Genomic DNA, 26,921 nt, shown 5'->3' with positions numbered 1-26,921 from the left:
TGTCTACAAATTTTCAAAGACTTGGTAACATATTTAATTAGGTTTATATGTGTATTGTATAGTATGAAATATGTATAAAATACTTAAACGACTCCATTGAAAAATGGTTAAATTTGTTGATGAGATTTTGATACAAGAGTTTGCGACGGCCGTTGCTGAATAATTTTCGTGAGTTGTGTGCACATATGCATTTATCATAAAGCTCCCAAACAATCGCTTCGCTCGTGTTTGATCGTGGGAATACGTATTGTATATTTTTTAATAAATCAGTAATATTGGTCAATTTGTTATATAGCATGCCTCTGCTGATCATTATTAAGACTTGGCTCGCCTATTTACAAAATTGGAAACTGTATTGCTCTTTGAAGCGTCAAACAAATTTCAACACAAAGTGTAGAACCTTTACGCGACTGTATGATTATTATTTAACTGATGGTTTGGTTAGCTTTAAATTATTATATTGTGTCACGCAGAACTTATACTGTATTATTGTGTTGTTACATTATATTCTGGTGCATTGTACTATAATAACTGTATTATGCTGTATTGTATGTAGTCTTGCATTGAATTGTGTTATAGGACTTATGTGGTGAACTATGTTGTGCGATATTATATATTAATACAGATTTCATTGTATTTTAATCTATTGAATTGTAGTGTTATAGTGCTCACATAGCAATTGTTACTTTACAAGATTATGTGGTGTACGAGTTAACTAAATATTGTTGTGGCAAGAGCTAAAGGGTTTCTATTATGAAACTCTAGCTATGAAAATCTATTATTTTCATGTAGTGCCAGGCCTGTATTCCCTGGTTGCAAGTTGGAGCGGCTAATTTTAGGCGACTGGTTATGAGCATCTAGCGGTTTGGAGGGGGCAGCGTAAGCCACCCAACAGGTTCCTTTCATGTAGGGCCTTAACCGGGACATCTCATGTAAAGTTTTAAAAATTTTATTGGAAAGTATAAACATTTTTTCTATTATTTGAGATTTGTATGTTTTAGGTGATGTGACTGCCAGGACATTTTCAGATTAAAATAGGCTAAACCCCCTAAAGTTTGGGATTTTAGGAGAGGAATTTGGCAGTTTGCCAGAGGGGATTTCTGTGGCACCATTTTTTCTTATATAAAGGGCAGCGAGGAGTGAATGAATTTCAGTAGTTTCACTTGACTGCAGTTAAAACGCTAAAAAAGACATCTATTTCTTTTGAGCGTTTCAACAAAGATCAATTTTGCCGATTTTATTCTAAGTTCATCCGAAGGTTTCGTTGGGCTATTGCCAAGCAGATGTTTGTTTAAACGTGACATTTTGCAAACCTTTATAAAAAATCGTTAACAAAAATATTTTGCCGATGATGATAATAATGACGTCAAAAACTATTAAAAGTTGACGTTTATCTTTATGACTTGGAATAAAGTGATAAAAACCGTTCCCGTAGCCGTTGGGCAAATAACTGTTCGAGTTAATGATGTTGAGGTCAAGTTATCTTCAGCAATTTATCATTGCGTGGGAACGAACCAAACAAATTCGTTCGAGTTAACCAAGTTCGTGATAAAATTTTACATTTTATCCGAGAGCGAGTTATCCGAGTTTGACTGTACTTAGCCGCCAAGAATTCCTAAAAAATTGGGGCGGCTCAGCCCGCCAGCCGCCCCAGGGAATACGGGCCTGTGTAGGGCACATTGCCTACCACAGGCTAGCCGGGTCACGTACTCAAGGATTTTTGCCACGCACATAGAAAACAAAAACAACCGGGTAGACCCACTTTTCGCAGTCTTTCCCACGAATGTTCAAAAATGCTAACAGATGTCAATTCAACCGGCCAAACACAACCTACAATTTGGTGAGCAACCTATTAATGTATCCGAATATCTCATATAAAAGAGGCCAACCAAGTTGCATAATGGTTAATACCCATTTTTTCTCTGGAAATATGCCTGCCCGCGATTTTTGGCCAAGAATAACCAGGGTTCATCGTGTACCAAAATGTCTCTCACGGGTTCTGGAGGTAGTCCGTTATCTAACATTATCGGGTGGGTTTATTGTCCCTGTACCGAAACTTAAACTATTTTTAAGCCAATCAAATTCACGTGTTGAATCAATCATGAATACGTAAATTGGTGGTTCTTAACCATGGGGGAATTCCCCCCCAGAGAGGAATTTTAGGATTTTAGGGAGAATTTGGCAGTTTGCCATAGGGGATTTCCGTGGCACCATTTTTCTTTATATAAAGGGCAGTGAGGAGTGAATGAATTTCAGTAGTTTCAATAAAGCCAAGATCTAAAACTGTGGAAAAGGTAAGGATTGCTACACTACATGCATATACATACCTGCAATATTAATTGTTCAGTCACCGATTTGGTTTGTATACACGTATAACATTTTGACAATTTGCTCTGTAGCCTAACATATGTATGATGTTTTGCTCATGTAGATATTGAACGTATTCAAATATTTTGATTGCATATCCCATACTGTAGGTGTTAGAAATGTCAAAGACAAAAAGACGAACATACGATGATTCTTCCCTTACCTATGGATTTACTTGTATGATTAAAAGCGGCATCGAAGTACCACAATGTGTTTAATACATGAAAGTGCTCGCTAACGACTCCATGAAACCACATCAACTTAAGCAACACTTAAGAAATAAACATGCAGAACACATGGATAAATCAAAGCCGTTCTTTGAAGATAAAGAGGGAGAACTCAAGCGGGCAAAACTGGATTCCACTGGCAGATTTCATATCCAGGCACAGGCCATTACGGAGGCATCTTATGCTCTGTCTTACCGTATTGCCAGAGATAAGAAGCCACACACCATTGGTGAAACATTAGTTAAACCTTGTCTGCTGAAGTGTACCAAGATTATTCTCGGAGACACAGCCGCTCAAAGATAGCTGATTTACCCCTCTCATACAGCACAGTAAAATCGAGGATCGATGATATGTCTGCGGACATAAAGAGGCAAGTAATTGAAAAGATCAAGTCATCTCCCATGTTCGCCATTCAACTTGATGAGTCCACTGATGTTGCTAGCATTTCACAGCTGATGGTGTTTGCAGCTATGTGCACAGAGAGACAATTGAAGAAGAATTTCTGTTCTGCAGTCTTCTAACAGAGACCACCACAGCTGCTGATGTTATGAACCTGGTTTCCGACTTCTTCAGCGAAGAACATCTGTACTGGGGCAAACTAATTGGAGTTTGCACTGATGGTGCCCCAGCCATGCTTGGCTGTCATGCTGGATTTGCACAGTTGGTAAAAGAAAAGAATCCTTTAGTGGTGAGTACCCATTGCTTCATTCACAGACAAGCGCTAGCAGCAAAAACTCTTCCCAAAGGATTGCAGGAACACCTCTCTTCAGTGATTAAAGTATTATTATTAAAGTAACTTTATCAAAGGCTCTGCCTTGCAAACACGTCTCTTCCACAAGTTATGCGAAGATATAGATGCTGTGCACTCATCACTATTGTTCCACACCAAAGTTTGATGGTTATCAAAGGGTAACATGCTTCTGCGTTTCTTCAATCTACGAGCAGAGGTCAATGAGTTCTTGAAAACTCATAACAAACCCAAACTACTGGCTTCAATGCAGGTGGAAGGCTTCCATCAGTGTCTTGCTTACCTGGTTGACATATTGGGTTCAATAAATGAAGTGAACACAAAGATGCAAGGTAGAGACAGAAATGTGTTGAATGCAACTGATAGTATCAATGCATTCAAGGACAAGCTCAAACTCTGGGTGGAAAGACTGGCTACTGGGAATGTAAGAGTTTCGTTTCCAGTTCTGCATTCATTAGTTGACAAGAACGCTCCTTCCACTTCTTTGCTAACCGACATAAAGCATCACCTGAACAGCTTGATAGCAGAGTTTGAGAGATATTTTTCAAAGTTAGACCCTAGGACAGAGCAATTGATGAGCCTGACCCGAGACCCTTTCAGGCGCAATGTCCACGAGATTTTGGAACAGCTTCAGGAGGAGTTTTTGGAGCTGACAAACAACTCTGCATTAAAAGATGACTTCAAGGAGCTATCAATAGAGCACTTTTGGGTTCAGGCCCAAAGATTGTATCCCAACATAAGCCTGGCCGCTTTCAAGATGCTCATACCATTTGCTTCCACATATCTTTGCGAGTCAGCATTTTCAGCAATGCTAACCATAAAGAGCAAATCTAGAAATCGTCTGGAAGCAGAAGCTGACCTACGGTGTGCCCTATCTACAACAACTCCTAACATCAAAATTCTGGTCAGCTCCAAACAAACACAAAAATCACACTAGTCTGCTGACTGTCTTACAATGATAGATATATTGAGTTTCAATATACATTCATTCTTAATATTCCATGTAAATATGACTGTAATAAATGCATATATACATGTATATATATGAATATAAATTATATATGTAAATAAAGTTCACTATCTAGATGCAGTGCACTATTTGAAGGAGTAGGGAGGGGGAAATTTCTGTATTTAGGTTTGGAAAAGGGGGAATGGGGCAAAAAGGTTAAAGGTTGAGTTGCGATAAAATTCCCATTAGAGTTATTTGATATGAAAAGATTCACCATGTCTTACTCTGTTGTGTTGTAGGTGCAAAATATATGGGAATGTGATTACAAGCCCTTAAAAGCTAAAAAACGAACAGTTAATTGCAGCCACACGAGACTGTCGTAGTTTGGATTCGCTTTCCAAAACGGCTCAAATGGGACGTACTTGTTACATGATGGTTTCTGTTTACATTTTCATGCAATATCATTCGTCAAAATATTTTCACAAATATACTTCACGCATTCAAAAAAACCATGTCTATGGTTCTTGCGCGTCTGTTTTATTGTATCTGATATCACTGATATCTTATAACTTACCGTAAAAAATCGTTAAACTTTTCAACCTTAGCTCGAATGAGTACATATCATTGTCTGATAATCATGACAAGCCTGTTGGTCACCTGTGATAATTGAAAAGTGCTGCAAAAATTATTTTCGAAGTATTGGGTCACATAATCAGATTAAGACTTGACGATTAGTCCAAGCCAAAAAAACTGTAAAGTAGCGAGCATCTATATTTGATACAGGGTCTTCGATAAAACCCGAAGTGTTTGTCATCAACTAGTGCTACAATAAATTTTATATTGAGCTTTTTATTGGCCTTTCAATTCTCGTGAGAACATCACGTGACAAGACGATAACCAAACTGTAATGAATACGTCAAATAAATAAAGAGATTCCAATCTACGGCGGCTTTTCGTTTATGAGCTTGTAATCACAATTCCACGTGTTTGGCACCTGCAACACAACAGGATAAAAAATGGTGAATCTTTTGATACCAAATAACTGTAATGTGAATTTTGTTGCAAGTCAACCTTTAAGAACCATTGTCCTGAAGGTATCCAAAGTCCAATAATTAAAAAGCAGCAACATGCTAATTAAGAACTTTAAACTTAGAAGAATCAATTACAACAGATGAGCTAATGCATATTAGAGACACCATTAACAGAAGCTGATAAACACTCTCCTGCCAGCTAACACCGAGCATTGACAAAATACTTTGAATATACCATCTCATTCATCTGGTGAATTTCCATTGACGTACTAGAAGACAGTGCTCCCTCAATGACCAACCACAGTAACCTAAAGAAACAACCCTTAATGCTTATACATCCACTCTCAGGCTAATCAAATGCCTATAAAAGAGAACACTTATAATAGTAGTTCATTTTCTCTTTTGACAGTCACGCTTGTAGACGTACAAGACTGCGCTTAAGGGCAGACATGGCCATCGGCGTAAGATACTTTATTACTTAGCTTTCACTACTTAGTGTTAACTCTGCTTTGTTTTAGAATTTTACTACTTATGTATTAGGTTTTGGTTTATGAGAACAAAGAAGATTTCATTGCTACATTAACGTCTGAAAACTAGCATGGTTAGACTTGCACTAAAGATCTGGGTCAAGTTCCATAAATTGAACTCTCAACTTTTGACAATCATAACAAAACAAGGCGGCTTGCCTTGAGACATTAATCATAAATACATAGTCTGGGTAGAGCGAGACATCGTAGTTACTAATCACTGATGTTAGTGTAGTGTTCGAGAGAGTCAACCACATGTAATAATGCCAACTAATGATCCTGAAATGACATTTCCGTGAACTCTGGCCTTTAATGGATGGTTTGACACCGAACTACAGGTCGGCGTCGACTTAAACGTTTATCATTTATCAAATTTAGATTCAAGAACACCATCAAATTTGGATTCAAGAACACCATCAAATTTAGATTCAAGAACACCATCAAATTTAGATTCAAGAACACCATCGCAAATCAAAAATATATGATATGACATATATAGATTTATTTGAAAAAGATACTAGTACATACAATCGTATTTGACATAAAATTGATCCAACCCAAAGACCCATTCTTCACCTTTCAAATTGTCATCGTTAACAATCCCCTTGTGGAGTGATTTATTATTAAAATTCTAACACTTTTTGGCAGCATTTAACGAGTAGGCCGACGTATTTGTAGTATCTGACGTATCTCTAGTATCTGACATATCTGACGTATCTCTAGTATCCGACGTATCTCTAGTATCTGATGTATCTCTAATATCTGATGTATCTCTAGTATCTGACGTATCTCTAGTATCTGATGTATCTCTAGTATCTGATGTATCTCTAGTATCTGACGTATCTCTAGTATCTGACGTATCTGACGTATCTCTAGTATCTGATGTATCTCTAGTATCTGATGTATCTCTAGTATCTGACGTATCTCTAGTATCTGACGTATCTGGCGTATCTCTAGTATCTGATGTATCTCTAGTATCTGATGTATCTCTAGTATCTGACGTATCTCTAGTATCTGACGTATCTGACGTATCTCTAGTATCTGATGTATCTCTAGTATCTGATGTATCTCTAGTATCTGATGTATCTCTAGTATCTGATGTATCTCTAGTATCTGACGTATCTCTAGTATCTGATGTATCTCTAGTATCTGATGTATCTCTAGTATCTGATGTATCTCTAGTATCTGATGTATCTCTAGTATCTGATGTATCTCTAGTATCTGATGTATCTCTAGTATCTGACGTATCTCTAGTATCTGACGTATCTCTAGTATCTGACGTATCTCTAGTATCTGATGTATCTCTAGTATCTCTAGTATCTGACGTATCTTTAGTATCTGATGTATCTCTAGTATCTGACGTATCTCTAGTAACTGACGTATCTCTAGTATCTGACGTATTTCTAGAATCTGACGAATCTCTAGTATCTGACGTATCTCTAGTATCTGATGTATCTCTAGTATCTGACGTATCTCTAGTATGTGACGTATCTTTAGTATCTGACGTATCTCTAGTATCTGACATATCTCTAGTATAAGAGTTTTAATTGGTCCAATTGCGTTTGAAAAATCGTCCATCCATCTTTATTTTAGTGTCAACAAAACATAAACATGAGCGCTTTTATCGATGACTTGAAGAACTTTTTGAGTAACACCTCGTCTGCTCCTGATGCCGCCTGAAATATTCCGGTCAAATTATTTCTCCAAAGATGTGGCTAAAAACCAATGGCTTATTATGGTAACTAAACTTTACTTATTAGTTTAGGTCTATGCTATAAACCATGGTTTTGCCAAAATTATAGCCCCCTATTTACACCTCTCGCCAACTTCGCGATATACCAACTTCGCCAATATACACTAATTAGTCGTCGTACAATACCGCTAGTAGTTGTACGACAACGCAAATACCTCGTTGCGCCGTCGTACAACTACTATGCCGCACCATGGCAAACAGAACACGATAAAGATGATTGCAATGCCAGATTGACAATAAATCAGAATTGTGCTCCTCAAAAGTTACAGAGGAGTGATTGTGGCCAATAGCCAAATGATAGGTTTAGTGAGCACCAGGGATCTACGATATCATCATCAACAGCTAAATGTTTTACTGTACAGTATCTACAACTTAACGTTGTCTCTTTTTTGTTTGCACACACGTACAATATGTAACATCAATTACTTTTAAACAGAATATGCATGTTGGGCCAGCATAACTGACACAAGATATCTGTTATATCAACATTATTTTTGGTATCAAAACAATATTCACTACCTCACTTATAAAAAAGTTCAAAATACGTTGTAAATTAAAATTTCAATAAATCTATAACACGTATTCAAATATCTCTCAACATGTAAATACTAGAAACACATAAAACATTCTACCCTGATGGCTTATGGTGCTAATTGGCCATAATGGAAACAAAAAAAAGCACCTGTCTCAACATATTAATGAGACGTTACGCAATATAAACGGAAACAGTAGCTGTTGACACAAGCATATAGAACAAGTTTATACATCTTTATTTATGCATATGCCATAACGTTAATCTTGCATCATGTATGTAAATGAAAAAAGCCTAACCTATAGGATCACACCTTCTGCATTGCAATTCATGCTCCAGTGAAAGAGTTCAGATCTGTAAGTTTGATAATGATGCACCGACGATGAAACCATTCGTTGCAACTGCCACACAGTACCATCTCTCCACCAGGCGTATCCAGATCGGTGTTGTCATGCAGCCTTCGACATGCGCAGAATAACTAAAATAAACATAGGCTGGCTTGTTAACAGAAATCCTATTAAAAATATTCCTTTCATCATCAAAATGTATTTTTTTGGTGATTTCACCATTTACTTTGAATAATAATCCCCAGCCAATGTGTTCCAATAAATGAAGAAGTTCCATTATTTTTTCATTTCCCGCAAACTAAAACTGATAGCGGCAACTCAAGATACAAGACTCAAGGCACCTTAATATTATAATAGTATATACCAGAACATCAACATAGCCTGATTTGACATTCTTCTAAAAATACGTTTACATGCATATCTTTACAAGCTCCATACACTCCATATCCTATCACTAAACTATCTTCTTTTAGTTGAGTTATAATTTAGAGGTGCAGTAAACCATTAGGGTTATTTATTACCTGTAAAAAGGTGTTCAAGAGCAGACAACTCTGCCTGGGCGTAATCTATGATCCACGATCTTAGCGACCACATTGGATTCCATTTCTTAACTATACTCAAAGTTTCCTGAATAGCTTTTCTGGTCTCATCCATCATTATGAATGTAGCGGCAACCTGTATAAAATTGGAAAGCTTTCTTCATTGTTGAAGATATTCCATTAGTGTGCATGTAAGAACACATCAATTTTGGCACAATTACATTACATCACAAAAAGAGTGGCGCCACTTTGGTCACACGTGCCAGTGATATGCTTTTCTGCGCGGTGAGATGCTGCAATAAAAGGTGGAAATTAGCTTTAGACAATGGAGAACCATCAGGAGAAACAAAACTTTGATCTGTAGGCCTGTATCCTCTATTAAATCTGTCAGGAAGAGCATCCTTGAACATTGTTTTACGATGTACCAGCACATGTGGCCTCATATCAGATAGAAAATTAACTCCTTGGGACACCGTAAGATGAGTGTGGACGCTTGATTCCATCATCGACATTTTGAAGCACAACTGCTTGCTAAAAAGACATACAAGTGTAGGTGTCAGATAGAAGATAACTTGAGTAATGCACAAGTGATAGGCAAACTTGTTTATAACATGTATCGACTGTGGGCACAATGTGCAATGGGGTACGTCTGTCTCTTTTCACCGATTTAATTGCATGGTGGAAAGGAACAATCACACTTTGCTCAGCTTCTGTGATAACAATGTACAGTTGCATTCTATGTTTATTCTATTTTTATGAGAGCCAATCATACAAATATATGCAAAGACATTAATAATAAAGACTAGAAATTCCACTGTCATACAGCCCACGACCAATGTGATATTGGAAAAAAGGAAAGGGTACTGATGGTTGGGAAATGCAATATTAGCAGTCAAATGGCACTGCAGTGCAATAGGATAACTGCAATGGTATAGCTGAAATGTACTGGGTGTGGGTGTTATTATATACAACAAACAGCAATAATGAAAGGAAAAGATAATATGTTTATATTTCTTCCCCAGCAATAAGAGAAATGAAATATTGGCCAATATTAGAAGTAAAATGCTCTGATATTATTAGAATAACCAATATTATTAATATAGTAATAATATAAAACCAATGCACAATTTTGTTTACATTTAAAAACGTCATAGTTAGCGATATCAAGAAGCTGTGATACTTATATAGATTTTTAGAAAATCTGTACTACATACGTAGTCATTGTTCTGTAATCATCCAAACTTATAATTAAATATCGTAATAATCTCATAAGAGTCGTTAGAAAAAATATCGTCATTTCCTTTACTTACACTGCATTGGACATCAGTTAGAATACCAAAGTACTCAAGTGTCTAAAATGCCAATTTGAAATTGGCAAAAATGAAACGATTTCAGTACTCCTACGTTAATTACAGAAACCGTCGACAATGCCATAGACTGGTGAAATGTGCACGTTATTTTTTCGCGAAATGCGCACGACTTAATGGTTCTATTCTCTGTCGCCCGGTGTTTCAATTTCCGGTCTTAACTTTTATTGAACCAAGCTTTTCAAGCTTTTTGTGACGATTTTCATCCTAATAAATCTGTCTATTTGTGTATAATCCGATCAGATGGGTAAGTTTTAAGAGAATTTCGATAATTTACAAAGACTTGGTAACATATTTAAATAGGCTTGTATGTGTTTTGTATCGTTATTATACTTTAACTAATCTACAAAATGATGGTTAAATTTGATAATGTCCTCCATATTTGAACATATATATATATATATATATATAAAATTGTTTCCTCACCCCGGATACCCCGTATGGGTGGTAAATTCTGCTCTAACTCGGGTCTCCTACCAGAGACCTGGGAGTTTGAGCACTCGTCTCAAGATCTTAGCTGTTCCCAATAGCGCACTTTTCTGCAACTCACCTGAGTTGATTGTTGTTGGTATTTGGCCAAGCCACATTTTATGCGCCGGAGTTATTGCGCCCAGTGCCCCAATGACTACTGGGATTACGGTTGTTCTTACATTCCAGCATTTTTCAATTTCTTCTCCAAGAGGGAGATATTTTTCTACCTTTTCTTTTTCTTTGCTGGCTATATTGTAGTCATTGGGTACTGCTATATCTATTATAGTAGCCCTCTTGTTCTCCTTGTCTACCACCACTATATCTGGTTGGTTTGCAAGGACATGCTTGTCAGTTTGGATGTAGAAGTCCCAGAGGATCTTAGCGCGGTTATTTTCATTGACCTTACCAGGAGCTTCCCACCAGTGTTGTGGTTTATTAAGGCCATACTCATCACATAGACTTCTATACACAATACCTGCGACATGATTATGCCGCTCAGTGTATGCGTTCCCTGCTAGCTGTCTGCATCCACTGATGACGTGTTGGATGGTCTCAGGTGCATCTTTGCACAGGCTGCATCTAGGATCGTCTCTAGTGTGATAGATTTTCGTTTGGAGTTGCCTTGTTGGGAGCACTTGCTCCTGGGCTGCCATGATTAGCGACTCTGTATTGGCCGTTAGGTTTCCTTTGTTCAGCCACATATATGTCTGGTGAAGATCGCCAACCTTAGATATTTGTTGGTGGTAAGCACCATGTAGAGGTTTCGTATGCCACTCTGACACTCTCAAGGCTATATGAACTCTGACACTTTTCAAGGCTATATATATATATATATATGTATATATATATATGTATATATATATAACATATATATATAACATATATATATAACATATATATATAACATATATATATATAACATACATATATATATGTTATATATATATTATATAACATCCTCCATCCTCCATATTTGAAAAGTACTCTTCTAGCCTTAATGGCCAGGCATCCTTCATGCACCTCAGCATCTTAGTCTTCTGTGTTCTCACGGAATGTCCTCTCTGACTTCTGGTGAGTTAATGCCACATACAATTCTGCCTATCAGAGCACTATTTTGTTCATCAGCATGTATATTGCAAGTAGACAAGAGTCCGCGTAGTGCAGTTAAAAAATTGTCGAATGATTCACCTAGAAGCTGTGTTCTGTTATGAAACTTGTACCGTTCATAGATAGTTTTCACTTGTGGTGTAAAGTGCCGGGTGAATGCCTCCTTAACCTTTTCAATATCCTTGCGGTCTTCTTCAGGAAGATTGAAAGTTCGGAATATCTCCTGACCCTGTGGTCCAAGTAAGGTTAACAGTATGGCTACTTGGATTTCTCCCCCTTTTGTTGACTTCTCTGTTGCTAGCATATAAAAGTTAAATTGTTCAAGCCATTCGTGCCAGCTTCTGCTAGTCTCACTGGGGTTGCCAACATTAGATATAAAGCAACCTGGAGCTCGCAAACCACCCTCTGCCATTACTATCCAAAAGCGATAATCCACACTATATACTATAGACGTCCTGACACCATATTATAATGTGGAGTTTCCTCAAGGTGGTTTTATTGTATGAATGTTGACAAGGATAATTCAAGACGACTGCTTAGCTAGGCTGCTTGATCAGTACTGATGAGTCATAAAGATAACACCAGTTAGACCACCCATAACATTGCTTCAAGGTCACACATACTTAGTAAACATATAACAGTAGATAACTGTCAACTATATAGTAATATGTTGTTAATGGTAGCTATTATAATGTGGAGTTTCCTCAAGGTGGTTTTATTGTATGAGTGTTGACAAGGATAATTCAAGACGACTGCTTAGCTAGGCTGCTTGATCAGTACTGATGAGTCATAAAGATAACACCAGCTAGACCACCCATAACATTGCTTCAAGGTCACACATACTTAGTACACATATAACACCCGGAAAGCTATTCAATGGTAGTGACTGCACTCGAGGCTCGCGGTGACGATATAACTTTACAGTTCGCCACACAAAAAACTGCTTAATGAAGAACAAAAAAGGGAACAAAGAGCACTGACTCCAGCCAGCGATTCTGGTGGTGTCAGGTCTAAAGCGAACTCTGACACTGCTCTACTGTCAGCAAGTAACCGCTTTAAACATAGTCAGCAACAATCCAAAGGCTGCTATATCTGTGGGTCTTTACAACATTATCAAAACGGTTGTCCTAAAAACAACTATAATCAGAGCAGTGGATCGCGTCACGGCCGAGAACGAGGTCATGGATATTACAACAGTAACTCAAATCCACACCGAGCCAAAATAGCTACATACGATGATAATAGCAAAGATGATGAATCGGCATTTACTGTATTGGAGACAGATGTTGACTCTCAAAAATGGCTGATCGACAGCGGTGCTACCAGTCACATGGCGAAAAATAAAGCTGTATTTTGTGATTATTTTAAGCTAGATTCACCTGAGTACGTTGTTGTTGCCGATGGGTCTCAAGTTCAAGTAGTCAGAAAAGGTACTGTTCAGCTGCAAATAAAAATTCATGGAAATAAAACTAGACGTGCTACACTTTACAATGTACTACACATACCTGACGTACACGGAAATCTATTTTCTGTAAAAGCGGCTACACAAAAATTATATATAGTGCAGTTTGGACATTCGAGATGCTGGATTAAGAATCAAAGAAATATGTTGATAGCATCAGGATCTGTAGTAAACAGGCTATATTTCATGTATCTTGATGTCGAGTTTGCTATTCATACTGCTAATGCTGCCGCGTCCTCCTCCCTACTGTGGCATCAACGTCTCGCTCATGTAAACGGAAGTAGCCTCAAAAACATGAATCATTGGTGTGAAAATGGTTGTAATGTTACCGGCGGCAAATAGGTGTCTGTAAAGCTTGCGTGAAAAGTAAAATGTCTCGACGTCCATTTCAAACTGACCGTGGCATTAAATCAAGTAGGGTTCTTGAATTGGTACATACGGATGTGTGTGGCCTTATGCAGAATGAATCTTTAGGTGGTAGCAAGTATTTTGTTTTATTTATTGATGATTTTAGTAGGCATTTGCAGATATATTTTTTACGTGACAAATCTAGCGTGTTCCAGGCATTTAGAACTTACGAATCATTAGTGACAAATTAAACTGGTCAGACTATAGGTACACTTAGAAGCGATGGTGGTGGAGAATATACATCTAATGAGTTTGAGAGTTACCTTTCAGCCCAAGGTATACATCACCAAGTCACCACTCGCTATTCTCCACATTAAAACGGCTGTGCTGAGAGATTTAATCGTACTGTTTGTGAGGCCGCTCGCTCGTTAATTTCTTAATCTCACCTTCCAAAGTCATTCTGGGCAGAGGCAATATCAACCGCGGTATACATTCGTAATCGCCTCCCCACACGAGCACTTGAATGGAATACAACTCCTTATGAAAAATGGAACAACAGAAAACCTGATCTTGGACACGGGAAAATTTTTAGATGTTTAGCCTATGCTCACATAACCGATCAGCTGAGGCGTAAACTCGATGAGAAAGCAGAATCAATGGTGTTTGTGGGGTATAGCCTTAGGTCTAAAGCCTACAGACTCAACAATCCGATTACTAGAAAAATAGAGGTAAGACGTGATGTCACCTTTGATGAAACCAAGCTCGGTTTACCAAATCAGTCGTCAAAGCCAAGTGTAGACAACTCTGAAGCGGTGAGTAGACCTATCAGAAAATGAAAAGGCTCCTCTAACATCGACGGTTACACATAGGCGATCACCACGTTCTACTCAACCCATTGTTCGGTTTGGTATTGATGATTTCACCAACCTTGGTCACTCTGCTCACTCAGCAATCAACATTGTAGAGCCTCTTAGGTTGTCGCAAGCACAGGCTAGCACAAATCGTGATGCCTGGATCAAAGCCAGCAATGATGAGTATCAATCACTGATCAACAATGGTACATGGGAACTAGTTGATCTTTCGCCCGAGCGCAAAGCGATTGGCTCTTAGTGGGTTTTCAAGGCTAAACACTCGTCTGATGGGTCTATAAGTAGATTCAAAGCTCGACTTGTGGCAAAGGGATATGCACAAAAAACTGGGGTGGATTACGATGAAACATACGCCCCCGTGATCCACAGAACATCTCTGCAAGCACTCTTATCGGATGCTGTTGAGAGAGATATGATGATACACCAAATGGATGTACAAACGGCTTTTTTGAATGGAAAACTGTCAGAAGATGTACAGGTATATATGGAACAGCCAGAGGGTTTTGTTGAGTCGGGTAAAGAAAATTTAGTCTGCAAACTTAACCGCTCGCTGTATGGACTTAAACAGTCGCCCAAATGTTGGAACATGGTATTAGATGAATTTCTTAAATCATTAGGTTTCATGCAGTCCTCCGCTGACAACTGTGTGTATATTCGCTGGAAAAATGACCAGATAGTGATGATTGGTGTCTACGTAGATGACTTGTGTATAATGTCAGACACTGGTGCTCAGATGAATGAATTAAAATTAGCTCTCTCGTCTCGTTTCAAAATGACGGATCTCGGACCGCTTCATCATTGTCTGGGATTACTTATTGAGAGGGGAGAAAATTCGATGCGTCTAAGTCAGAAGCCTTACATTCAACAAATAATTCAAAAGTTCAACATGGAAAACTGTAAGCCTGTCACAACTCCGGCAGCATATGATGTAAAGCTGAGTCACAAGGATGGAAGCAAATTAGCAGATCCCAATCTCTATCAATCGATGGTAGGAAGTCTACTACATATATGCTGCAGTATCTACTCGTCCAGATATTGCTGAAGCAGTGGGAGCTTTAGCCAAGTTCAACGCTTGCTCCACCCAGACTCACTTGACCGCAGCCAAACGAGTAATACGCTTCCTGAAAGGCACCAAGGATTTATGCCTGAATTTTAAAAAGCAAGGTAAACCAATGGTTGGATACACAGATGCAGATTATGCGAGCGACGCTGACCGGCATTCGAAATCGGGTGCAGTCTTCATTAATGCTGGTTGTCCAATCAGCTGGTCCAGCAAGCGTCAGTCAGTCGTTGCTCTCTCTAATATGGAATCAAAATATATTGCGTTGTTTGATGGTGTTGTTGAGTGCATGTGGTTACGTCAGCTATTTTCAGATATTGGAACCACGCAACTTAATTCTACAATCATCTTTGTAGATAATCAATCAGCTGCAGCGATCGCAAACAGCCAGAAAACTAGCAAGTGTACAAAACACATATATGTAAAATACCACTACGTTCGTGAGGCGATTGAAGCTGGTGATGTCTGTACCGAGTTTTGTTCGAGAAATGATAATATCGCTGACATATTCACGAAGCCGCTGCCAAGTGATCGATTTGTCAAATTTAGAGACATGTTGGGTTTGAGTTAATTGTCTGACCACTGAACACAAAACTGTTATATTATTGCTTTTTCGTTAATTTGTATTTGTTGTTGATTTGTATTGTACGATCATTGTATTTTTTTTGTGTCACAAACTGGCTGTTGGTGCATCCATGTAATTGAGTATTGTAATAATAGCAGCTTCATGGTTTTTAAAAGCTATCTCGTTGTGCTTTCTGCTTTTTGTTACAATAGCCTTTTCATAATACCTTCTCTTTGTTCACAACTGTCAAGATGAACACAGCTAATAAAGTTTCTGTCAATAAACGGAATGTTCAAAGTATCTAAACAACATTAAATGTATCTGAAGTCATGGCGTAACAATGATAGAGCCTTCAACGTATCTCAAGTCGTGGCATAACAGTGATAGAGCCTTCAACGTATCTCAAGTCGCGGCGCAACAGTGATAGAGCCTTCAATGTATCTTAAGTCGTGGTGTAACAGTGATAGAGCCTTCAATGTATCTCAAGTCGTGGTGTAACAGTCATAGAGCCTTCATTGTATCTCAAGTCGTGGTGCAACAATGATAGAGCTTTCAATGTATCTCAAGTCGTGGTGCAACAATGATAGAGCCTTCAATGTATCTCAAGTCGTGGCGTAACAATGATAGAGCCTTCAATGTATCTCAAGCTGTGGCGCAACAGTGATAGAGCCTTCAATGTATCTCAGGTCGTGGCGTAACAGTGATAGAGCCTTCAATGTATCTCAAGTCGTGGTATAACAGTTATAGAGCCTTCAATGTATCTCAAGTCGTGGTGCAACAATGATAGAGCATTCAATGTATCTCAAGTCGTGGTGCAACAATGATAGAGCTTTCAATGTATCCCAAGTCGTGGTGCAACAATGATAGAGCTTTCAATGTATCTCAAGTCGTGGTGCAACAGTCATAGAGCCTTCAATGTATCTCAAGTCATGGTGCAGCAATGATAGAGCTTTCAATGTATCTCAAGTCGTGGCATCACAATGATAGAGCCTTCAATGTATCTCAAGTCGTGGTGCAACAATGATAGAGCATTCAATGTATCTCAAGTCGTGGTGCAACAATGATAGAGCTTTCAATGTATCCCAAGTCGTGGTGCAACAATGATAGAGCTTTCAATGTATCTCAAGTCGTGGTGCAACAGTCATAGAGCCTTCAATGTATCTCAAGTCGTGGTGCAACAATGATAGAGCATTCAATGTATCTCAAGTCGTGGTGCAACAATGATAGAGCTTTCAATGTATCCCAAGTCGTGGTGCAACAATGATAGAGCTTTCAATGTATCTCAAGTCGTGGTGCAACAATGATAGAGCTTTCAATGTATCTCAAGTCGTGGTGCAACAATGATAGAGCCTTCAATGTATCTCAAGTCGTGGCGTAACAATGATAGAGCCTTCAATGTATCTCAAGCTGTGGCGTAACAGTGATAGAGCCTTCAATGTATCTCAAGTCGTGGCGTAACAGTGATAGAGCCTTCAATGTATCTCAAGTCGTGGTGTAACAGTTATAGAGCCTTCAATGTATCTCAAGTCGTGGTGCAACAATGATAGAGCCTTCAATGTATCTCAAGTCGTGGTGTAACAGTTATAGAGCCTTCAATGTATCTCAAGTCGTGGTGCAACAATGATAGAGCATTCAATGTATCTCAAGTCATTGCGTAACAATGGTAAAGCTATCCATCTTTGTATCAGAGTGCATGGTGTAACACTGGTAGAGCCCGGTTTGTATCTCAAGTAAAAGTATAGCAATGGTTAAGCCAGCCCTCATTGCATTTGAAGGCATGGTACAACGCCAAAGTCCTTTTTCTTTTATCCAAGGCTGAAAGTGTCACAGCAAAAAGGACACTGTTGAACAACGTTTGAACAAAAACGAACATGCTGCATATCATTATGTACTTATTAAACAATAATAATCAAATTTTTCTTCTGTTTCAGATTACTTTTTGGTTAATCCTTCTATTGTTCAGGTCCTCAAACAGAATATGAGCTTTTGTTTAAGCTGACCGTAACGTATATTTTATTGTAGACAGTGGGTCAGTACACAAGCGGATCGTCTCAAACTCAGTCTCACGCACTTCATGGGCAGATAAGGGAATGGTTGCTTAGAAAAATTTTAAGGAACTTCCTTCAAAGGTTGACTTGCAGCAAAATTCACATTACAGTTATTTGGTATCAAAAGATTCACCATGTCTTACTCTGATATGTTGTATATGCAAAATATGTGGAAATGTGATTACAAGCTTTTAAAAGCTAAAAAACGAAGTTAATCACAGCCATCACGAAAACGCTGTCAGTAGTTCGGCATCTATTTATTTCGATGACGAATTTGGTTGTAAGTCAAGCTTTAAGGAAGCTGAAGGAGCCTTACATCACATGAAACATAACAGTGTAATCTGTTCTGGCTGCAGCCACAAGTTGAATGTTTCTAATGCTTACAAAGAACACAGTTGAAAGAGTAATTCCATGTTTGAAGACAGCTGAGTGAGCGTGGATCAGATACTACTGATCCATGTATATTTCAATGTGTTATCTAGACAAGCAGCAATGATGTGCCTAAATGATGTGTAGTATAAAATAGAGTCTTACTATTGCTTTACAACCTGCACTTTTCAAGCCGAGCTCCGGGTAACTAAATTGGTAACGTTTTTATTTGGAGTTGTCTCATTATCCTATAAAATTTGTTGAAAACTTTTAGAGACTTTCTAATTGTTTTTACAGAGAAGTGATAACACAATGAGGAACATAAATGGCTGTATTAGACAATATACAAAATTAGTGAATAAAATCGTGCTACAAAAGGTAAGATGATAAGTTCACAGAAAATTAGACACCGGCACGGTGACCCGAGGCTAACAAAGCAATCTGAAGACTTACGACATCATAGCAGTACCAACCCTATTATGGCTCATATACAATCACCAGAACAATAAAAACCTTAGACTAGAGCTTTATCAAGCTTTTAAAATGAGAAAGAATCACAAAAACCCTAATCTAATGCACTCAATTACAAAACTATAAAGTAATAACCTAAGAACGGATATTGAATGAAATTGATAGAAATATATAAGATCAATATAAGATCAATAGCACCAATTAATTTGTGATGATACAGCAAAAGACATACAAATCAAAAAACTAGCACTACAATAGAGACTGAGAAAAGTTAAAAGCTGTGTTAATGGAAGGAGGGCTGCTTACTGCTGAATAACAGCATAGTAGATGAGCCCTAAAAGGTTAATTACAATTTATGGAGATGGTAGAGTGCTTACAAGCTATGACTTGAAAGGTTTATCCGTAGCGAACTTTCTAGAAGTTTATCCATAGGTATGTTCCTGGAAATTTATTCATAGAGCAATTACTAATCAAATGAAGCAAATCAAATGAACAACATGTGTAATGAAGGTAACACTATCTACAAGGTAGGCTAAGGAAAAATGTAAGACAAGGAGTTGGTAAAGCAAAACAGGAAGTTGGTAAAATAAGACAGACAATTGGTGAAGTAAGACAGGAAGCTGGTAAAGCAAGACAGGAAGTTGGTAAAGTGAGACGGGAAGTTGGTAAAGTATGACAAGAAGTTGGCAAAGTAAGACAGGAAGTTGGTAAAACAAGACAGGAAGTTGGTAAAGTAAGACATGAAGTACACACTGCAAGACAGGAAACTGTACAAGCAAAACAAGTTGTAAAAGACACGAAATTGTAGAAGCAAGACAGGAAGCTGTAAAAGTCAAACAGGAAGTAGGTAAAGTAGGACAGGAAGTTGTAAAAGTGACGCACCTGAAACTGCCGCACTATACAGGGACAGTCCGCCCGAATCGGAGTCTGAATTGCTCAAAAAAAAGGAAAGTGAGGACAGTTTGGGGTCCGAGACGAGTAAAGGCAGGAATAAAACCTTTATAGAAAGCTGCAAGTCCATTTGATGAGATGTCTCTGGCACACGCACCAATTCCTGAAGCATGTAATAGCCAAGAAAACAGTGAGGCAGCATCTTATGAAATGCAAAGAAATATAGTGAATGGGACAGCGGGAGGCACTGAATGTCCAAGGCTTACAATGCCTAGCCAATGTCCAAGCCTTACAATGCCTAGCCAATGTCCAAGCCTTACAATGCCTAGCCAATGTCCAAGCCTTACAATGCCTAGCCAATGTCCAAACCTTACAATGCCTAGCCAATGTCCAAACCTTACAATGCCTAGCCAATGTCCATGCCTTACAATGCCTAGCCAATGTCCAAGACTTACAATGCCTAGCCAATGTCCAAGCCTTACAATGCCTAGCCAATGTCCAAGACTTACAATGCCTAGCCAATGTCCATGACTTACAATGCCTAGCCAATGTCCAAGCCTTACAATGCCTAGCCAATGTCCAAGACTTACAATGCCTAGCCAATGTCCAAGCCTTACAATGCCTAGCCAATGTCCAAACCTTACAATGCCTAGCCAATGTCCAAACCTTACAATGCCTAGCCAATGTCCATGCCTTACAATGCCTAGCCAATGTCCAAGACTTACAATGCCTAGCCAATGTCCAAACCTTACAATGCCTAGCCAATGTCCATGCCTTACAATGCCTAGCCAATGTCCAAACCTTACAATGCCTAGCCAATGTCCATGCCTTACAATGCCTAGCCAATGTCCAAACCTTACAATGCCTAGCCAATGTCCAAACCTTACAATGCCTAGCCAATGTCCATGCCTTACAATGCCTAGCCAATGTCCAAGACTTACAATGCCTAGCCAATGTCCAAACCTTACAATGCCTAGCCAATGTCCATGCCTTACAATGCCTAGCCAATGTTCAAGCCTTATAATGCCTAGCCAATGTCCATGCCTTACAATGCCTAGCCAATGTCCAAGCCTTACAATCATTTCACACCTTGGACTATGACAATAATAATGTTAATACTAGAAATTTCCCTGTCATATAGGGGAATACATACAGCCCACAACTTAAGTGATAATGGAAAAAGAAAGGGTACTGATGGTTGAGAAATGCAATATTAGCAGTCAAATGGCACTGCAGTGCAATAGGGTAACTGCAATGGTAGCTGTAATGTACTGGGTGTGGGTGTTATTATATACAACAAACAGCAATAATGAAAGGAAAAGATGATATATGATATATTTATATCTCTCCCTGCAATAGGAGAAATGCAATATTAGAAGTAAAATGGCAAGCTGCTGTGTAATATACATACATATACATATATACATGTATATACCCATATACACATACATATACATATATACATACATATACACATACATATATATATACCCATATACACATTCACATACATATATACATACATATACATATATATATACCCATATACACATACACATATACATACATATACATATATACATACATATACATATATACATACATATACATATATATATATATACCCATATACATATATACATACATATACATATATATACCCATATAACTATATACATACATATACATATATACATACATATACATATATACATACATATATACACAAATAAACATACAATATATAGCTGGGGGGGCTGTATGTAGCAACCATAGCATACCAGGCCATAGCAACCAATATCAAGAGGTTGTAATATTTATCTAGATTTCTGTATTTATATCTAAAAAATTATGCTGAATTTAAAAATCTAAACAGATTTTAGTTGGTTGTCATAGAAATAGATGTGTATCTATAAGAAAATGTAGGCCTATTACTTAATTTTGCAGATACTAAAATCGCCTTGGCAGTACCGCAAAATTGGGCACAGCCGTAGTACCATCAACAAATGCTTTAGAAAAGAAAGAACAGTAATATATTGCACACCATCGGTCCCTATACACTCCGATCTTGTAAATTTGAATGATTATTCTTATAACTAAATCTTATAAAATCGAATAATTATTCTTACAATAAAATATTGTAATCTTATAAAAATCGTTATAAAAATATCATCGCCATTTCCTTTACTTTCACTGCTTTGGACATCAGTTGGAATACCAAAGTATTCATTATAAGTGTCCAAATTGTTGGTGTCCAGTTAAGTCGGAAAAAAAACGAATACTGTTCAGTACATCAACATTAATTACAGAAACCTTCGGCAATTGGACAATGTGATAGACTGGTGAAATGTGCACGCTTTTTTTCATGAAATGCACACGACTTAATAGTTCTACTCTCTGTCAAACCGTCTTATCGGCGTTTCATTGGCCGGTCTTAAAATTGGTTAAAATAGGCTTGGGAAGTTTTTATTTCGATTTTAGGCTGAATTAATCTGTCAACTCATGTATAATCCGATCAGATGGGTTAGTTTTAAAATATTGCGGTAACCTTTCAAAGACTTGGTAACATATTTAAAGAATAGAGAAAGCATAATATTAATATCCTTTATTAGTTATCTTGAGGTGTTGACTGATGTACTAAAAAAAGAATCAAGGAGATTGACCCACTAGAAGCTGAGATATAGCCAGCCAAACACAGGTCTACCTAATGACGAATCAGAGGAAAACCCTTCGAAAATCCTGAGAACTGTGACAAATGAAGAGTTATTGGTAATGTGCCGGAGTTGCGCACCCTTACCTTCGTTACATATAATGATTGTTTTAGGCTACGAGATGTGAAACGCTTCTTGCGATAGTAAAGAATTTACAGGCTAGCTCTGGTTTCTCAGCAAAATCAAGCAAACATTGTGTGGTAAAGGCATTTGCCCACAACCCCTTGCCATGATTTTTCAAAACAGAAGACCAGATTTTGACTATTGTGCTTCAAATTTTAACTCGCTCTCCACGGATATGCTCCGAAGATCCTCTGTTCAACGAATGGCGCGTGTATAGTTTATATGCGACATCCGCGATTTGCAGTTTGCTTAGAATAAGAAATGAGAATGTGAATTTTGCAGCATTCTGCAGCATTCAGTTGATTTTCATGATTATCGTCACTATTAACAGACTGTAAGTTCACTACAGCCATAATTTTAAAAAGAATAACTTGACCGTGCTGCTCTTGCTGTAAGAAAAGAAAACGATAACTTTTGATTTGATTTTTCTATTTATCTATTATCTTATCTATGATTATTTTTTATGATTAATATAATAATCATAATGCATATTATACAAAATAATAATATAACTGCCTCTAGAATAAATGATGTAACTAATATAATTTGTAGAAAATTCCAAATGATAACCGAGATTGATGATTGATTTAATTGATTCCATTTATTAGCTATAGTTAAAAAATCTGAACAGCGCTAAAGATGAGTCTGAATAGGGAAGCTAAGTAGGAAAACAACAAAACTGAGCTGAACTAGCAAGATAGCGACCTAAAGATGTAGTTGCGTCAAAATTTAAGTTGATCTTAAAAGAAAGCATTTTTTTTTCTCTATCAGTTGATATGTTGTTTGTTGTGTTACGCAATCGCATTGCCAAGATATTTGAAGATTAAAACCGAAAAAATCTGATCGCCGTAAAAACGCTCAGGCCACAAAAACGTGCCCAGCCTCGCCAAAAATGACGTAACGCGTTTGGCAACCTGTCTCTATCTCTCGTATTCACATCGGCTATTTGCGATAAAAGTCTAGCCTTACGCGGCTCTATTGGCATATATCTTATTTTGTATTTGCTCATGTTGGCTAGAATAAAATTTTAAATCCTGCTACAGATGCATTATTATGAATGTTTAAAAGGCCTCAAATAAAGAAAATTGAAAATTTGTTCTACTCACTTTCTCCAAATGTTGTGTAAACATTTGGGTACCGACTACCAATTCTACCGGTCTACAGTAATTAGGTCAAGCGAACTAAGTTGATTACGGTCTCTGTGTCAGCGCAGTTCTCAATTGCTACTCGAACGTGAAACTACTAGCTGATAAAGCTACTACCGATATACCGGTATTGCGAAAATACGAATAACTTTTGCTCATAAATTCCAACTTTCGTTGTGTTTGACAGAGACTAAAGTGAAAAGGCAAATCATTATTTAGTAAGTGAATAGTATTTTCATTTGTTTTGATTTGTTGCTCTATAAATTAAAACAACATTAGCCATACTATTTTAGTTCATAGTTGCAGAACGCTGTTGTAGTTAGCTCGACTGGTTTACTAGTCAATCTGTCATTTCAATTGACGAAAATACTTTAAGTATGAAATATTAATCGTGGTTATACTGTAGTTATTCAACTTCGTTCACTTTTACGTATCTTTAAACGTTGTCGTTTTAAGATAAGATAGACACACCTTCGTATTTATATGAATAACTTTTTCTCACAATTTCCAACTTTCGTTGTGTTTGACAAAAACTAAAATGAAAAGGCAAATCATTATTTAGTTAGTAAGTCAATTAGTATTTTCATTTGTTTTGATCTGTTGCTCTATAAATTAAAACAACATTAGCCATACTATTTTAGTTCATAATTGCAGAACGCTGTTGTAGTTCATTCGACTGGTTTACTAGTCGATCTGCCATTTCAATTGACGAAAATACTTTAAGTATGAAATATTAATCATGGTTATACAGCTGTAGTTATTCAACTTACTTCACTTTTTCGTATCTTTAAACTTTTTAGTTTTAAGATAAGGTAGACACACCACGTATTTGTACGAACATAAATCTCGGCCATATTATGGATATTAAGCATTTTCTTCAAAGTCACATTAGGTTAATCACTTGAATATCGTGATATTTTTCTATTTGTTAAGAATAGTCTGCATAACCACTTCAATGTTTCGTTGTAGCAGTGAAATGTCTTCAAGTCGACATTGGGCTCTCTCCTGTGCCGCAGCTAATTGCGAAGAGACCAAACATCTATTTGCTTGGCCTCGGGGAAGGACATCAACAGATGTACAGCGAGCCAAATGGACAGCATTTGTGAAGAAACATGTAGCAAATTTTCGATATAAAACCATATCTAGAATTTGCTTCCGGCATTTTACTGAGGAATGCTTCAGCAACTACCACCAATACAGGTACCAACAAGGAGAAGATATCCGGCTCATGTTAAAGAAGCACTCGGATATAATTCCCACACGAAACCTGCACATTAAAGCTGATTCTGCTGCTACCCCAAGGAAGCAAAAGCCAATTACCCTTTTGCCTACAAGAGAGCGCAGAGCAGTGGTGCGAGGCTTACTTGCTGATGCGTAAGTGGTGTAAGATGTGATAATGCACAGTACTAGGAATCTTTGAATTTCACAAGTTATGTTATGAGCTTCCAATTTGAAAATATAAAACAACTCGTGTTTTACGGAAAAAAAATTCTTGTCTATATATTACAGTGTTCCTGCAGTGCCTAGGACAGCAACCTTTTTTTCTCATTCACAATCGAAAATACCAGTTCGTAATCCTCAGCCTGCCGAGTCCTTTGGACCTGGAAAGTCCTCTAAGGTTGACAAAGGGGTACAGCTACGGAAATGTCTTCACCGTCCTAAGTATCGGTCGATTTCAACCCAGACCGATGCTAAACAGTGAGTACAGTTAACTTGTTTCATATGGTCGGACGGGATTCTTTTTTACAATATATATTGATAGTCTATAAACATTTATTCACAGGCCTGATCTTCCAGTCTCACCTCCATCTAAAAGAAAAATGCCTGTAGTCGATGAAGCAAGCTCCATTCCTTCTACATCTAAGCAGTTACAACGTTATTCTCTAATTATGGAGAGTGATACTAGTGATGAGATGCAGGAACGAGAGGAAGATCTGGTAAGTTACAAATACTTTGATAAAATGTCATAGCAATTTTTCCTTTTCTCATGCTTCTTTTACGTTAAAGACTTAGATGAGTTTCCTAAAATGCCATAGCACTTTTCTTCATTTTCTATGCTTCTTTTAGGGTAAAGCCTTGGATGAAGAAGAATGGGTGCCAGATTCAGATAACAGTGAGACGGAAGACGAGGTTTCAGAAGAAAGCTTTGAGGGGTAAGAAATATAGTAACTGCTAGTTCGTATTTGATAATGCGTATTATTTCATCGATTATATGTACTCACTGTCTTTACAACAATATTTATTTTAGCCTGCTTGCAGTAAGTATGTGTGTGCTTCCTGAAGAAGCTAAACATAGGCTTGCCTTGTCATACGCTTGCTGCTTTCTCATGCCTGCCTAACAACGCTATTTTACATTCGAGTGTTTCACTTAATTGCCGCAAATCAAACTGTAGAACTCTGCTAGATATTTTGTAGTTGCTAGCTGCTGTTAAATTTTTTACTATTTATTAACTGTAAAAATGATTGATTTTTTAAATATTTCTAAATTTTAAATATTTTCAATATTTCAATCTTACAATATAAATATTTTATATATATAATATTTAGCTATTACTGAGAATCTCTCAGTAATAGCTAATCATACTGCTGATTATAATTCATAAGCCAGTCTGCCAGACAATACTTTGGCAGATGTGGCAAGACAATGAAGTGTTTAATTTTTTTTGTCATTTATCTTTTGTTGATGATTATAGCTGCAGGTTCGTTGATGAGGTAGAGGAAGCAGCCAGACAGGAGACGAGAAGTTTGTCAAGCCACATTTTTTCCATTGTCTGACTGTATTCCTGTGAATTTTCTCTGTTCGTAGTTCAACTCTATTTGCTACATTTATTTTGCTGTTCGCCGTTTGCATTCATTGTCTTTTACTTTTTTATTTTTGTATATATTATACATTG

General features: G+C 37.5%; 3 protein-coding genes across 5 annotated transcripts in view; 1 reads left to right on the top strand and 2 right to left on the bottom strand.

The window, feature by feature from the left end:
* Positions 1-2,944: 2,944 nt before the first annotated feature.
* LOC137402528 (protein FAM200A-like) lies at positions 2,945-4,279 on the top strand. Its single transcript, XM_068089029.1, has 3 exons — positions 2,945-2,964; positions 3,063-3,282; positions 3,596-4,279. Exons 1-3 carry the CDS (start codon positions 2,945-2,947, stop codon positions 4,277-4,279), a joined length of 924 nt encoding a protein of 307 aa, XP_067945130.1.
* Positions 4,280-6,500: 2,221 nt separating this feature from the next.
* Positions 6,501-7,427, bottom strand: LOC137402527 (homeobox-like protein HDP1). The gene has a single exon (XM_068089028.1). The coding sequence runs from the start codon at positions 7,425-7,427 to the stop codon at positions 6,501-6,503; it is 927 nt and encodes a 308-aa protein (XP_067945129.1).
* Positions 7,428-18,999: 11,572 nt separating this feature from the next.
* Positions 19,000-26,921, bottom strand: part of LOC137402181 (mitochondrial dicarboxylate carrier-like) — a 40,330-nt gene continuing 32,408 nt past the window's right edge. For all 3 annotated transcript variants that reach the window (XM_068088662.1, XM_068088663.1, XM_068088664.1), the window contains 2 exons: positions 20,040-20,211; positions 19,000-19,597 (listed from right to left, as the gene is read on the bottom strand). In XM_068088662.1, coding sequence (XP_067944763.1) covers positions 20,054-20,211 — 158 coding nt within the window. In that variant the 3' untranslated portion in view covers positions 19,000-19,597; positions 20,040-20,053. The remainder of the gene's footprint in view (positions 19,598-20,039; positions 20,212-26,921) is intronic.

The sequence above is a fragment of the Watersipora subatra genome, chromosome 8, assembly GCF_963576615.1.
Source record: "Watersipora subatra chromosome 8, tzWatSuba1.1, whole genome shotgun sequence".
Taxonomy (NCBI): domain Eukaryota; kingdom Metazoa; phylum Bryozoa; class Gymnolaemata; order Cheilostomatida; family Watersiporidae; genus Watersipora; species Watersipora subatra.
This window is presented reverse-complemented; position numbering and strand designations above follow the sequence as displayed.

Excerpts from the sequence above, each read along its gene's own strand:
- LOC137402528 (XM_068089029.1), top strand. The coding sequence starts at position 2,945 with ATGTCTGCGGACATAAAGAG. Across the intron at positions 2,965-3,062 it reads ATGTCTGCGGACATAAAGAG|CTATGTGCACAGAGAGACAA; the intron begins GCAAGTAATTGA and ends TGGTGTTTGCAG. Across the intron at positions 3,283-3,595 it reads AAGAAAAGAATCCTTTAGTG|GTGGAAGGCTTCCATCAGTG; the intron begins GTGAGTACCCAT and ends GCTTCAATGCAG.
- LOC137402527 (XM_068089028.1), bottom strand. The coding sequence starts at position 7,427 with ATGGACGATTTTTCAAACGCAATTGGACCAATTAAAACTCTTATACTA.